This window comes from Saitoella complicata (genome assembly GCF_001661265.1).
Source record: "Saitoella complicata NRRL Y-17804 unplaced genomic scaffold SAICOscaffold_29, whole genome shotgun sequence".
Taxonomy (NCBI): Eukaryota; Fungi; Ascomycota; class Saitoellomycetes; order Saitoellales; family Saitoellaceae; genus Saitoella; species Saitoella complicata.
Window position 1 is genome coordinate 158,270 of NW_017567020.1, and position 14,130 is coordinate 172,399.

Genomic DNA, 14,130 nt, shown 5'->3' on the forward strand with positions numbered 1-14,130 from the left:
AGACAGCACCCGGATGCGTCCGGGAATTTGCAGAGCCAGGAAGCCGAACGGGAGAGACAGCTCCGTAGTAGGCAGGAAGCCGGGCGCCATTACAATTCCGCTGGGAGACTAAAGTCAAGCCCAGCGAAGATCTATTGCCGGCGTATAACTAGCATAGATTCCGGTCATGGAGTATCAAACATGGCCGGCGGGAATATAACCGGCATATACCCGCTTGTTGTCCACGCCCTCCCGTGATCGTAAATTGCAGATTGTAGATTGTGTATCCAAACTACCCAAACTGATGTCGCAACCAAACGTCCACCTCGTAAGCCAAGACCAGATCAACAACGTAAGAAGATTCCCCGTCGCCTTTAAGTACCCATGTTAGTCCATGTCATGCACCACAACGGAGAAAAGAAGACTTACTGTTCGTCTTCTCTGGTCTCAAACATAATTTGCACCGCGCAAGACAAACACGCAACCGTAGTGACCAAAAACGCCAGACCTGTAGGAGTCATTAGCAAACAGCACAACGGTACGTCGAGAACAACTCTTACCGTATAAACTTCCAAAAATCCCTACAAGCATCTCCTTCAACCCATCCAACCCAATCACAAATCCAACAAGGTTCGCACATACCATCATCAACATGTTGAACACCCCTCCAAGCGCACACAAATGTCGATACCACGGCCACGAACCCCACTTCTCCGGCGAAAAAATAGCTGTGGCAATAAGTTCTGGAAGAATGAAGAGGGTAACCAGCCATCCCCACGCAAGCAGCCGGAGCGAGATATCATGCCACAGAGCGACAAAGGTAAACACAGCAAGCGTGTTCACAATCGGCAACCGTGATCCTCCCAAAGGAACGTAAATATACCGCACGATCCACCTATTGAAACTCCGATGCCACGCCCTCCAAAATGTCTTGACGCTGTAGGTATTACTCATACACCTCAACACATTTTCACTGGTCTCAATACCGTCCCACATCGCCCATAGTCTGAAGAACCGCCAAGGGATCAACAGCTTTAGCCAGACGATCTTGAGGTTCCAGTAGGAGACCATAGAGAGTTGGAAGGGGGTGAGGCCGGACCATGCGTGAGACTTGGCGATGGCGACGACGTAGAGGTTGTGGAGGAGGAACTCCATGGTGAGGATGGAGATTAACAAGCGGATTGCGTAGAGGAGAGTGCGACGAGGAGAGATAGTCGGGGGGCGCAGATGAATCTATGTGAGGATTTGTCAGGAAGTGCCATCGAGGACTCTCACGGGCCATGTCACATACCTGCGACATGTAATTGTTGAACGTAATAATCGGACCAGCGAGGTACAACGGCGCATACAATGTATACCCCAAATAATTCAACCACCCATAATCCTCCCTTTCACAAGGCGCCTCAATCCTTTCTCTTTCCGTCAGCGTATCCGCATTCGCTTTGTCTTTCTTCAGGCGCGCCTGTTAGCCAGATCAACACTTGCAATTTACATAACGCAGAACATGGGAGACGGGGGGACTTACTGCAAGAGAGGGACCCTTCGAGAAGGACCAGTAGTAGTCCATGTTGAAGGAGATGAGGCGGAGGACGGTGATGTTGAAGTGGACTTGCCAGCGTGAGAGGAGGCCAGGGTAGGCATCGAGCAGGGCACCGGATTCGTGGACGTCTCGGAAGCGGTAGCCGCTGTATCGTTCGTTAAGGAAGAGCACAATGATGTTGAACGCCCATGTCAATACTGGGTTTGATATGCTTCCCTTGAAGGTTTTTGCGATTCCGTAATTGATGCCCAGTAATAGCAGAATCTTCACAGCGGAGAACCCGTGCAATGCGGTGATGAACACTAACGCGAAACCGACATCAAAAAGTACTCGTCTCCGAGCGCGTATTGACTGTGAAAGAGTGCTCAGGTTGTATGTACGGTCGTAGAGGCGCCGCAGGGCGGTGTAACCGACAAGGACTGAAAACAGGATAGGGATGCGATCGCGGAAGTCGGAGTACTGCACGTCAGAATTGTCCTATGTGATTACTTAGCATACATATGGGATACCACAGCATATAACCGAGATACCACTTTCCGCCCGGGTATCCATCCTGGTTCCAAGAGGTTCTCATATTGTGGGTAACTGGGATGTGTGTCTGTTGACCTGTAAGGCAATGATACCCAAGAGATAGCTCACGCACCAACCTTTCGAAAGATCATAGGCACACTTGAACATCATAGGCACCACAACCGCATGTGCCGCATAGTAAAGATAGAACTCTGGCGTCTTCCATCGCGACGGGCTCGGTGTAGTCTCTCCCTTCCCCTGCGGTTGAGCGTCCACTCCAATTGTGCTCAACCCAATGGCATCCTTCTTTGCCTTTGCTCTGTTTACGATCTCGGGCTCGAGGACTTCTATGGAGAAGAGGTGCATTGCGATTGTTTGCACGATGACTGGGACGTTGTACGGAACTCGAGCGCGGGGACAGTTCCGCCCTGCTTTGAAGTGATGGTGGAATGCAGGAGGAGAGCAGAACGTTGCATCGACATACGGCTATTGCAGAAAGTAAAAGGCGTCGTTTTCAAATTGCATGCGAAGGAGATTCTACCCGTTTTTTTGTCCGTCTTGCAATTGGTACTGTAACTCAGTGCACCCTCAACGCGTCGCGATACACACATTGCCCGATTTAGTCACCGCGAATCGGAAGGCGAAACAGAGCAGAAAACAGAAAGAGCAAACAGCGTGTATGGCTCTGTCAGAGTAGATGGACTCAAGGGAACATAGACCAAAGAACAATCTCAGCATTCATCTGGACTGGCTCAGGAAGCAACGGCCGCATTTACCTCCGAAAGGCACCGTACCGCCTCAGTCGAGGGATATCTCGGTGCAAGAGCGCATACAGCAGGGTCAGGGAGTGTCTATACCACGGTCGTTATCTCCGCCTACTTCCAGTGGGTTGGGTAGATCGAGTGGCGCGGTTACACAGGAGCAGAAGCCAACCGACAACTATTTCCCTACACCAAAGCCGGCGACGAGTGGTCATCAGCCTCTAGCCTTGCCAGCGCCAGTGCAGCGTCAGCAACCTCCTTCTCTCGCTGCATCATCAAAACAAGAGGAGCATCCCCGACCAAGGACACTAGCTATGCCAGCACCATCGATACCGTTCCCTTCAGCGTCCAATGTTGTCGATCTGACACTGGACGACGACGAGGACCTCCCAATTGCAGCATACGTCCCTAAAACCAATCCGGCACCACAACCAAAGCGTCGCTCCCCCTCAGTACAACTCAGTCCCAGAAAACATGCGTCAAAGAAGAGGAGAAGTGGAGATGGTGCGCCGCTACCCGTGGGTTCTGATGATCCGATGGTGGTCGGTGATTCGGATGATGAGTTTGCGGATGAGGATTTGGATGCCGAGATGGCTACGTTCGACGAAATGACATTTGCGGCACCGGGACCGGCTCCTCCCTTTTCACGACAGAGTTCGGCTATGGGACGGCCAGCACGAGAAAGTCCCCTTGCGCAAGACTCACCTACGAAGACTCAAATTCAACCACAACAACCGGCCGCCAATCCTGTAACCAGTTACAATAGTATGGGTTCTGCCCAGCTCCTCGAATTACTCAACGACAAACGACGGGAAAAGGAGGTTATCATGGAGGATCTCATGCGCTCCGTCCTTGAAGCATCCGGTACACCAGGTGTGATCTCCAATCTGAAGGACAGGAAAGCCGCTATAGACAACGAGATCTCGGCGATCGAGACTGCTTTGGCAAGAGCAAAGGTTTTGGGTGGAGGTGTGGGCTTAGCGACGCCGAACAGCAGGACGAGGAAGAAGGAGGAGAGTATTGGGGCAACTCGGACAAGCCAGACGCCTACGCGGAAAAGCTCGAACACGCCAGCTGCTAGACGTGATCTGGGCGCGTACTTCTCACCGAGGAAGAAGGAGCTGGAACAAGTTCAGATACAACACTCCCCTACACCATCGAAATCAGCGAGTCGCAAAGTACCAGCGCGGATCATGGAAGACGATGAAGAGTACCATACTATCTCTTCACCATCACCACGCAAATCAGCACCGGAGTTCATTGACGATGATATTGAGATGTATGCGGATCAGCTCGACGACGACGCTTTCGTTCCTGACGACTGGAAAAGCGACCCTCAGCCCCCGGCACCGGCACCGGCTCCTGCTCCTAGACGAGAGGCAGCCCCACTACCTTGGCCGCCGAAGAATCTGCCCGTACGGCAGGAGAGGCAGTATGGATACGGTGGATCAGAGGATGCGTACGTTCCCGATGACTGGAAGGATACTGAGCCGGTGCGTGCTCCAGTGCAGAACGGAAGGAGGGTTCTGGAGGAGGTGCCAATATCGGTACAGAATTCACCGCCACGGCCACCGCAGCAGCGACCCAAACCGAAGACTACAAACTCAGCCGCTGCTAATGCTAAGGCTGCACCTGATACGGAGGAACTTGACGTGCTAGGTGCGAACCAAGCACTGAAGGTCAGCGTACCCTTGATGTCTCAATCCGGTATGAAGCATCGATGGTCGAAGGATGTGGCATGGGCGTTGAAGAATAAGTTCAACCTGCAAGGATTCAGAAACAACCAGCTCGAGGCCATCAATGCTACCCTAAGTGGACGTGATGTGTTTGTACTCATGCCTACGGGAGGTGGTAAGAGTTTGTGTTACCAGCTGCCTAGTGTCATCGATTCTGGGAAGACCAGGGGAGTGACGATTGTGATCAGTCCCCTCATCTCATTGATGCAGGATCAGATTGAGCACCTTCTTGAGCTGAACATCATGGCGGTGGTCATCAATGGTGAGATGTCACCTGAACAGAAGAAGTTTGCGTTTGGGCAATTGAGGGAAGCTGAACCAGTTGTGAAGATGTTGTATGTTACGCCTGAGATGGTCTCGAAGTCGCCGCAGGCGCAGTCGATTATGGAGCAGTTGTATCGCCGGAAGAGGTTGGCTAGGATTGTTATTGACGAAGCACATTGTGTCAGTCAATGGGGTCACGACTTCCGGCCTGACTACAAAGAGCTGGGTCAATTGCGGCAGAGATTTCCAGATGTGCCTTGCATGGCATTGACGGCTACGGCGAATATGGCTGTGCGGACAGACGTCAAGCACAACCTGGGTATGGATGAATGTGCATTCTTCACACAGAGTTTCAACAGGCCGAACTTGACTTACGAAGTCCGGCCGAAAACCAAAGATAACGTTGGCGAGATGGCGCGTGTTATCAGCCAGAAGTATCGAGGGAAATGCGGGATTATCTATTGTCTGTCGAGGAAGATGTGTGAGGATGTCGCGACGAAGCTCAGGACCGAGTATCGCGTAAAGAGTCATCATTATCATGCTGGTATGGATTCAGCTGAGCGTGCGCAGATCCAGCAGGACTGGCAGAGCGGACGTTATGATGTTATCGTCGCCACCATCGCGTTCGGAATGGGTATCGATAAAGCTGACGTGCGCTTTGTCTTTCATTTCTCATTACCGAAGTCGCTTGAGGGTTACTACCAGGAGACTGGTCGTGCGGGCCGTGATGGGAATCACTCTGAGTGTACGCTTTTCTACTCCTTCAAGGACAAGATCATGCTTGAACGTCTCATCGACCAGTCCGAAGGTGCGCGAGAACAGAAAGATAGGCAAAAAGCCATGTTGAGGCAGGTGATTCAGTTCTGTGAAAACAAAACTGATTGTCGTCGAAAGCAAGTTCTTGCATACTTCGGTGAGACGTTCGATGCGAAGGAATGTCGTCGAACCTGTGATAACTGCAGAGAGGGGAGCAAGTTTACTGAACGTGATGTTACGGACCTGGCAAAGAGTGCGTTGAGCATCGTGCAGGCAGTGTCGAACAGCAAGTGCACGTTGCTTCAGTGCATGGACATCTTCCGTGGAAGCAAGACCATGAAGATCGTCGATAATGGTTGGGACATGCTTGAAGGTCATGGCGCTGGTGCATCGTTGTCGAAGGGTGATGCAGAGCGACTGATGCACAATCTTGTTGCAGAGGAAGCGATCAGAGAAGAGTGCGTTGCAAACAAAATGGGCTTTGTTATGGCGTATGCGGCAATTGGTCCCAAAGCCCGGGCATTCTTGTCCGGAGGACGGAGACTGAGGATGTCCTTCAAGGACAATGACAACTCGCCGCCAACTGCTGCCGCGCCGAGAGCACGAACTACAGCCAAACGTAAAACGTCAAGTACCTCAATGGTCGACTACGATATCCCTACGCCAGCTGAAAGATCCAGGCGTCCCAAGCCGATCGCACGCAAGCAGTCTTCACGTCACCAGGATGACTTCATTGTCGATGATGATGATGTTGATGATCCGACATGGGAGGAGGAGGATCTCGAGTTTGAGCCTGTTCGTGACGTCGGAAAGCCGCATGCTACTCGGCAAGCGCCTGCGAACCGCGGCCGTGCTTCTCCGATGGATCCGTTGGCGAAGATGTCTCCCTATGAGCTCGATATTCGACAGAGATGCTACGACGAGATGCGTCCTCTCCGCAATCGGCTTGCCAACGAAAACGAAGTGCGTCCCGCATCGGTCTTTGCGGATCAGGTTTTGCTGGATATGGCAACTTCCTTGCCCGAGAGTATTGGTGAACTGTTGAAGATCGACGGCGTGACTGAAGACAAGGTCCTCCGGTACGGGAACGCCTTCATGACTATTATCAAGAAATTCGCACAGGAAAAGCGTGACAATCTCGGTGATGTCGATATGAGAGCCGGTGCTGGTGGAGGTACGCCTGACGAGCCCTTCGAAATCGATGATTTTGAGAACGCAGACTTTATCGACGATGATCAGACTGAGACAAGTCCACATTTCATTGCGGAGACACAGCAGCCAAGGCAACAAGCGGATTTGGTTAACCAGTTTCGTCAACAGTTCAGCAGTCTTGGATTCAAGAGGTCGAACACGACGGCTAGCAGGTCTGCCGCATCGAGCGCACCTGCACGTGGACGGGGTGGAGCAAAGAACTTCCGTGGTCAAAGTAGGAGAACAACGAGCAATGGATCGAGGAGCGCTGGCGGCAGCGGCGGAAGCAGGAGTGGAGGATCCAGAGGAGGGAGCAGGGGAGGCAGAGGAGGACGAGGTGGAAGCAGCATTATCAGGCCAATGTAAAGGCAAGCTTATCTCAGGATCGGAGTTTTGTGTTATCGGCGTTTTCGATTACGGACATCTGGACATTTTCCTAGATTCTAGATTCTATGGTAGAACAATAATCATCCCCACGGATAGCCGGTGGCTGTGCCTTTTGCGCCACACATCCCGAATTCCAAAAAGTGTCGCGTCGAGGTAACGAAGATATAAACAGAGGGATCTCAGCAGCTGCCGGCCTCTGTGATGCCTATCAAGCAAAAGACCCATATTCTATTCGACACCGGGGATGTGGTGAACGACAACGCGAATCCCTTTGCGATCAAGGCGAATGGCGGGAGCGGATCAATGCGGAAGAAGGCTGTTGATTTCTTTGGGGATGGCGACGTGAACGGCGTCGATCACGAGCAGGCGAATGGACTGGTTAATGGTGATCACCACGGTGCGAATGAGCAGCCAGAGGTCAATGGTATCAGAGAGACGAAGAAGAAGGGCTTGAAGCTTACAAAAGTCCGGAGACGGCAAGGGAACAGGGAAGCTGCGCCAATGGATCCAGCAGAGAAGCGAGAAGCTCAGAAGAAGCGACTGGCACTCAAGCAAAAGCTCCTTGTCGGCCGACAAAAGCTGCCTATGTGGTCTGCAAAGGAAGCGTTGAAGGAGAAGCTGAATTCCTCGAAGTGTATCGTCTTGGTCGGAGAGACAGGTTCCGGAAAGTCTACGCAGTTACCCCAATTTCTGCTGGAATGCGACTTTGCACAGGAGGGCTGCATTGCTGTGACCCAGCCTCGTCGTGTCGCCGCGGTCAACTTGGCAAAACGTGTCGCGCAAGAGTATGGAACAGAACTCGGCAACAAAGTGGGTTACACCATCCGTTTCGACGACACCTCTGGCCCCTATACGCGGATCAAGTACATGACGGATGGTATGCTACTCCGAGAACTGATCTCCGACTCTGATCTGTCGTTCTACAACACCATTGTTCTTGATGAAGCTCACGAACGGACGCTCTTGACGGATATGATGATGGGATTTCTGAAGAAGATTATGAAGAGAAGACCGACATTGCGCGTGGTGATCATGTCTGCCACTCTTGACGCCGAGCGATTTTCCGAGTTCTTCGATGAGGCGGAGATTTGTTATGTTGAGGGCCGACAGTTCCCTGTGGAGATTCAGAACACTGTTGCGCCAGAGAAGGATTACGTGGATGCCGCGCTACGAACGATCTTCCAGATTCACACGAAGGAGCCATTAGGAGACGTTTTGGCTTTCTTTACGGGACAAGACGAGATCGAGGCGCTGGAACAGTTGATTAACGAGTATGCCAAACAGCTTCCGTCGAATATCCCTCAGGTGCTCATCTGCCCGCTCTTCTCCGGCCTTCCGCAAGCGCAGCAACAAAAGGTCTTCGTACCAACACCCCCCGGAACTCGCAAGATCATCTTGGCTACCAACATTGCTGAAACATCCGTCACTGTCTCCGGTGTTCGGTATGTCGTGGACTGTGGTCTGAGCAAGGTCAAGCAGTTCAACAACAAGTTAGGTTTGGAGTCGCTATTGATCCAACCTATCAGCAAGTCTGCAGCAAGACAAAGGGCTGGTCGCGCTGGTCGTGAGGCGCCTGGAACGTGTTACCGACTCTACACCGAGGAGGAGTTTAGCAAGATGCGGAATGCTGCTATTCCCGAGATCAAGCGTTGTGACTTGGCCACCGCTGTTCTCACGCTTAAGGCTAGAGGTGAGAACGATGTGCTTGGTTTCGACTACATGGACCCGCCCTCAAGACCGGCACTAATTAGGGCATTGGAAAACCTGTACTCGCTTGGAGCGCTGGACAACAAAGGAAATATCACGAAGCTTGGCGAGGAGATGAGTTTATTGCCCTTGGTGCCTCCGTTGGCGCGAGTTATGATCGCCGCTGCTCGCCAATACGACGTCCTCTCCGAGGTTGTCGACATTGTGGCTTGTCTTCAAGCTGAGAACCTCTTCGTTTCGCCGGCGGATAAACGCGAGGAAGCAGCTGAGGCTCACAAGAAGTTCGCGGCGCGTGAGGGAGATCATCTGACGCTGTTAGAATGCCTGAAGCAATTCCTTGCACTTAGTAACGGCAAAGCTGAGCGCAAGGGCTGGTGCGAGACAAACTATATCAACGCACGCGCCATGTCAAACATTCTCAACGTCCGTAAGCAGCTTCGTCAATACTGTGAGCGGGCTCAGCTTTCGCTTGCGCCCTCCACCGACTCGCGTGATGCTGGCGAGACTAAGGACGCGATCTTGAAGTCCTTCTTGGCGGGCTATATGCACAACACAGCGCTCTTGCATCCGGATGGCAGTTACCGGACGGTGGGTACGCACCAACCGGTGGCTATTCACCCCAGTAGTGTGCTGTTTGGGAAGAGAGTTGAGGCGATTGTCTACGCGGAGAACGTCTTTACGCAAAAAGCATATGTGAGGGGTGTTAGTAAGGTCGAGGGTGGATGGTTGACGGCAACTACTACCCCGAAATGAGTGCGCGTAAAGAGAGAAAGATGGAATGCATGATGGTCATGGTCATTATGGGACGATTTGCATAGATTGGTTCATGGCGTTCAGTAGCACATGCATGTAGGGTATTCGATAAAATAGATTACTCCAGGGTCATTCACGTCCAACTCCTGCAAAGGTGTTCTCTCATCCGTAGAAGCCGACACACCTTGTTTCCAGGTGCGTCGCCTTACATCCACTGTCGCAATATCTCGCTCCACACCTCATACATTTGTACGTCCCAAAGTATCCACACACGCTGCAAAACTCGCGCCGAGGATACCTAGATGGCGCTGATGAAGCTGCTTGATAACTCGGGCTATCCGCTTCGTCGAGGAGCTGGGCGAAGGTTTTGCGGGAAAGCAAGTGCTTGCGGACGGCACTTGTCAGTTTTTTGCCTTTTCTGAATGCTATCAAACTATTAGCCCGAGAATTTATAGAATAGGGGCGGTCGTGTTACATTCAGTCTTGGGCACGTCTATCTTCACGTCATGGTAATTGTCCCTCTCCAGCTCAGCTAGATGCTTGATCACAGCCCTGGTCGCCTTCGTTCCAGCATCAATTGGCTGCGGAACATTGATTGTCTTCCGTCTATCAGCATTTTTCTTCAGCTGGCCCGACATCCCATTGAGAGCCCGGTGATCTTCGTGTTCTAAGTTCTAAGTTGTGGTTCAGGTCTTCGGTCGTACGAATTCACGTGATCGTACTGTATACGTACGTACGGTACGTCCGCTGGCTAAGTATAGCCCGTGCAACGAGAAAAATAAAATCCGATTGGATTAAAGCAGCAAAGTTCGATCGCTTGCGACCAATGTGTTAGGATCAGAAGGCGATGAGAAAATGTGCCCTGCTCACTACAAACACAGCGCTGAATGTCGGTGCTCGTGGCTTTGTGCACTGTCCTTTGCCTACGAAACGACATCGACCACGGCCATGTACGGAGGCCACAGCGACAGAAAACGCGTGGCTCGAAGCGTTTGCTGCTCTCTCGATCACCTCGCCTCGCAGAAGCACGGCAAGAGGAGTGAATCAGAAACGCTTTTACAGGCGTAAGATCGACGGAGGCAGAAGTTTTTGGAGCCAAGAGCCGCTAGAATACGACGAAGGCGACAAGAAATGGTTGAATGATCCGAAGACAGGTCTCAAGGATTTTCTAACTGATCTTGAATCACCACCGACGAATAAACCTGTGTACAGGAAGCCTGCGTATATCGTTGAGAAGAAACTCGACAAAGTATATGAAGATCATGATGTTCATTTGTGGAAGCCAAAGCCGGGCGGTTTCTGGGATCAGTTTCATGAGGATTTGACAAAGATACTGGAGCCAGAGCCACCATCCTCCAACGTGAAATGGGAAAAGCGCTCAGGGTTGGGTCCTAAAGAACTTATCGCCATGTTCCACGATTCAATATCAGACATCCAGAACCCCCTGTCTGCGATTTTAAGTAGGCGCAGGGATTTGATGGAGCGGCACGACCTGGGGCCGTCGGATTTCCCTACAGTTACAATGGTGCGACTGGTGTCTCGGTGTCTGCAGGAGGATGACTACGCAGCGGCATTGAAAGTCGTGTTGAACGATTATCCCGTGTGTGAAGCTGATCAACTTCTCGTGGATGCTCTTGCTGAGCTTCCTACCTTCACTTCCAATCATGCTCTATTCGGGCTGGTCCGGACTGCTCTGAAGAATGATATGAAGGGGATCGCTATTACGTTGTTGTACGAGAAAGGGTATGGCAAGGAGCAGAAGATGTTGTTGGAAAGGGCGCTTCTGGAAAACAAGATTGAAAAACATGGTCTTTCTCCAGAAATCCCCTCTGAGGCCCTCAGTAATCCGATTACACAGCTGGCTGTGGTGAAGCATCTCACTCGAAATGGCAGAGTTGACGACGCGATGGCATATGTGCTGGCACGTGCTCAATACCTCGATTATATGAGCGTACGGGTGGTTATTCAGGCGGGTATACGGCAGGTGGAGCAGACACGGGATTCGCATGACTGGATATTCTTGGACCCCTCTAAGCGAAGCAAGACGCAGGCGGAGCGGCGAGATGAACTGCTATCTTGGTTCGGAATGGTTGTTGAGACTGGCAAGATCACAGTTACTGCAGCTGAGCTAAAAGCAGCCTTATCGGCTGTCCGTCTCAGGGGACACATCAAGTACTTTCAAAAGCTACTAGCGAATCCCGCGAGCGGTTTTCCGTGGGATGAAGACTGCGTGAATACGTTGCTGGATACCGCGACAAAAGCAGCGGCATGGGGCGAGGGAGTCGAAATTGCGATTTGCGCACATAAACTGGGGTTACCAGCGTCTTCAGGAACACTCGGCCGCTTCATGGCTCATGTCGTGCAAGCTTTCTACCCTGACGCTTCCAACAAATACTCTCCTCACCTCAAGACGCTCTTTACTTTTCCAGACGTTTCGACGGTGTTTGATGCAACTCGTGCCTGCCTTGAACATCTACGAAACTCGCATAAAGAACGTGGGTGGCTGGTACCAGTGGCCCAACTTCGAATATTGTTTGACCCGAACGTGTGGAAGGATCCGCTGAAGGACAATCCAAAGTTGCCTGACCGTGTTGAAGACGTTTTGTTGGATGAGCTGGTGCACCGAAATGCGAAAAATGCTTTGAGGTTTATGAGCATGGATAGTATAGAAACGGGCTTCAAGATGAAACTGGTTCAGCGCCATCTGGATCGACGTTTCGAGCGATTGGCTTCTTTCACGCCCAAATCTCCAGCAAACGTACACCTCGAGGCTGGCGGCATAAACGACGAAGTTGTGCGACCGTTGGAAGAAAGGCCGTTAATGCCAATAAGCTTCTACACGGATGTGGTCGCACTGATAAAAAGCAAACACGAGCGGTGGGAAGAGAGCCTGGATTCTATTATGACCTTGCTTCTCACGGAGCCGACACCTGCTTCAGCATTTGAGTTCTTGCGTCAATTGCATGAAAAATCCATCAATCCGAGAAAGTTCACTTTGGGCAAACTGTTGCGTACTTTGATTGAGAAAGGTCATATAGAGCTGGCATGGAGACTGCTCGAGAAGTTGACGCCAGATTTAAATTTAGCGAACGGGTATGTATTCGAGGAGTTCATCAGCGCTTCGGGGTACCGCTACCCCAGGTTTGCGATGTTGGCAACACGAACAATGGAGCAACGCGGTTTGATTCCACGCCGTGACACACTTGTCGACCTTACTTGCAACCTGGCTCACTCACCACGACTTTCAATCTCACAAGCTGTTAAACGCGTGACTGAGGTGATCCATATGCTGCGGAGACACGGCTATTCTATTCCTAAGCGCACAGCTGCGGCGCTCTTGCGAGTTGCTGTGCTTAGGCACGGCGTGAGCGGTAGCATAGAACGGCAGAGGTGGGCGATTATGCGGGCTGGTCAATGGGCTGGCCCGAAGGTTGCAATCAGGGTAAAACGCATGATGGTGAAGTGGGTTAGGGACTACAATCTCGGATTGCAGCCACCGCAGTGAAATGGTGTAGGAGAAAGGTTCATGAAAGAAAAGCAAAGCAGAGGTCTAGGGTTTACACTGAATCACGCAAAGAATGGCATCGGCATTAATATTGGCATGGCGTTATGTGCATTGGATAGTATCCGGATTTAGCATAGCATTTTGGCATCTGGAAGAGTAGTGTACGGGAATACGATATCGATGAGGAGCATCACATTATGTATCTATCTGTACCCGTCATAATGCACCCCGCAGTCACAATCGATACGAGCGATTGACAACCCTTCAAAAACGACAATGACTCAAATCGACAGAAACCCGACGAGTTCTAGAGCAGATGATTCCTCGGATGACAACGAGGGCCACGATTACCCTGGTTCGACCGTGCCTGTCCCTTACCACACTTCGCCTGCTAACCTGCCACCATAGAGGCAACCTCCGTTGACTTGTCTCTTTCACCCAGCGGCTTCGCAGCCATCAAGAGACAATATGAGGACGAGATGAGCGCCGGATACATCTCTCTACAAGCCAAATTCTCCTACGCCTGGGCCTTGATAAAGTCCACCTCACCGAGCGAGCAACGACAAGGAATGATTCTGCTAACCGAGATATATCGCGATACACCGAGTAGGAGGAAAGAGTGCTTATGGTACCTTAGTCTGGGTCATTACAAGCTGGGCAATCTCGGACGTAGTCTGCGATATTTGGAGGTGCTTGAACAAGAGCGCGCATCAGGTATCCCCGAGAAGGAGGTTAGACGGTTCAAGGGGAAGATTGAGGCAGAGATTGGAAAAGGTAAACTGAGATTGGCGTCGTTACACGCGTAATGCTAATCGTTGCTATAGAACGACTTGTTGGTTACTCGATAGCGATAGCGGGCGTTGCAGTTGCCGGTCTGGTATGTTGGGGAGCGTGGAGGAGGTATAAACGGACCTAGTGGGGCCGTTTCGATGAGTCGAGCGGTAGTCTACGGTACGGACCGATACGCATCACCCTTCCAAGTTTTAAATCATTTGGCATGTGGAATCCTGTCCGTGTGTCATCAGGCGAACAATGTTTCGA

At 51.5% G+C, this 14,130-nt stretch overlaps 7 protein-coding genes across 7 annotated transcripts; 5 read left to right on the forward strand and 2 right to left on the reverse strand.

Moving 5' to 3' along the window:
- Positions 1 to 117: 117 nt before the first annotated feature.
- Positions 118 to 2,427, reverse strand: SAICODRAFT_22006 (MBOAT-domain-containing protein). Its single transcript, XM_019166501.1, has 7 exons — positions 2,167 to 2,427; positions 2,050 to 2,117; positions 1,505 to 1,996; positions 1,271 to 1,441; positions 540 to 1,212; positions 409 to 487; positions 118 to 351 (listed from the first exon to the last, which is right to left on the reverse strand). Exons 1-7 carry the CDS (start codon positions 2,393 to 2,395, stop codon positions 324 to 326), a joined length of 1,740 nt encoding a protein of 579 aa, XP_019021141.1. The 5' UTR covers positions 2,396 to 2,427; the 3' UTR covers positions 118 to 323.
- A 2,057-nt stretch (positions 2,428 to 4,484) lies between these two features.
- On the forward strand, positions 4,485 to 6,050 carry SAICODRAFT_44340 (ATP-dependent DNA helicase; the record flags this gene model as incomplete). The annotated part of the gene is made up of 1 exon (XM_019168774.1): positions 4,485 to 6,050. A coding segment is annotated over one exon (1,566 nt), but the record flags the coding sequence as incomplete, so codon positions are not given.
- Positions 6,051 to 6,448: 398 nt separating this feature from the next.
- Positions 6,449 to 7,141, forward strand: SAICODRAFT_32168 (uncharacterized protein). The gene has a single exon (XM_019168133.1). The coding sequence runs from the start codon at positions 6,471 to 6,473 to the stop codon at positions 7,101 to 7,103; it is 633 nt and encodes a 210-aa protein (XP_019021143.1). The 5' UTR covers positions 6,449 to 6,470; the 3' UTR covers positions 7,104 to 7,141.
- A 484-nt stretch (positions 7,142 to 7,625) lies between these two features.
- SAICODRAFT_62413 (putative ATP-dependent RNA helicase prh1) lies at positions 7,626 to 9,584 on the forward strand (the record flags this gene model as incomplete). Its single annotated transcript, XM_019169909.1, has 1 exon — positions 7,626 to 9,584. The coding sequence occupies one exon, from the start codon at positions 7,626 to 7,628 to the stop codon at positions 9,582 to 9,584; it is 1,959 nt and encodes a 652-aa protein (XP_019021144.1).
- A 41-nt stretch (positions 9,585 to 9,625) lies between these two features.
- SAICODRAFT_32169 (uncharacterized protein) lies at positions 9,626 to 10,269 on the reverse strand. The gene is made up of 2 exons (XM_019168134.1): positions 10,060 to 10,269; positions 9,626 to 10,009 (listed from the first exon to the last, which is right to left on the reverse strand). Exons 1-2 carry the CDS (start codon positions 10,220 to 10,222, stop codon positions 9,747 to 9,749), a joined length of 426 nt encoding a protein of 141 aa, XP_019021145.1. The 5' UTR covers positions 10,223 to 10,269; the 3' UTR covers positions 9,626 to 9,746.
- Positions 10,270 to 10,343: 74 nt separating this feature from the next.
- SAICODRAFT_180640 (uncharacterized protein) lies at positions 10,344 to 13,304 on the forward strand. The gene has a single exon (XM_019165895.1). The coding sequence runs from the start codon at positions 10,432 to 10,434 to the stop codon at positions 13,087 to 13,089; it is 2,658 nt and encodes an 885-aa protein (XP_019021146.1). The 5' UTR covers positions 10,344 to 10,431; the 3' UTR covers positions 13,090 to 13,304.
- Positions 13,305 to 13,365: 61 nt separating this feature from the next.
- On the forward strand, positions 13,366 to 14,005 carry SAICODRAFT_37515 (uncharacterized protein; the record flags this gene model as incomplete). Its single annotated transcript, XM_019168565.1, has 3 exons — positions 13,366 to 13,444; positions 13,498 to 13,863; positions 13,914 to 14,005. 3 exons carry the CDS (start codon positions 13,366 to 13,368, stop codon positions 14,003 to 14,005), a joined length of 537 nt encoding a protein of 178 aa, XP_019021147.1.
- Between the last annotated feature and the right edge of the window lie 125 nt (positions 14,006 to 14,130).

Bases quoted from the DNA above. Each gene is read 5' to 3' on its own strand.
- SAICODRAFT_22006 (XM_019166501.1), bottom strand. From the start codon at position 2,395: ATGCACCTCTTCTCCATAGAAGTCCTCGAGCCCGAGATCGTAAACAGA. The intron at 1,442-1,504 runs GTAAGTCCCCCC...TCTGGCTAACAG, and splicing joins CGAAGGGTCCCTCTCTTGCA to GCGCGCCTGAAGAAAGACAA. The intron at 352-408 runs GTAAGTCTTCTT...GGGTACTTAAAG, and splicing joins GAGACCAGAGAAGACGAACA to GCGACGGGGAATCTTCTTAC.
- SAICODRAFT_32168 (XM_019168133.1), top strand. From the start codon at position 6,471: ATGCGTCCTCTCCGCAATCGGCTTGCCAACGAAAACGAAGTGCGTCCC.
- SAICODRAFT_32169 (XM_019168134.1), bottom strand. From the start codon at position 10,222: ATGTCGGGCCAGCTGAAGAAAAATGCTGATAGACGGAAGACAATCAAT. The intron at 10,010-10,059 runs GTAACACGACCG...ATAGTTTGATAG, and splicing joins AGACGTGCCCAAGACTGAAT to CATTCAGAAAAGGCAAAAAA.
- SAICODRAFT_180640 (XM_019165895.1), top strand. From the start codon at position 10,432: ATGAGAAAATGTGCCCTGCTCACTACAAACACAGCGCTGAATGTCGGT.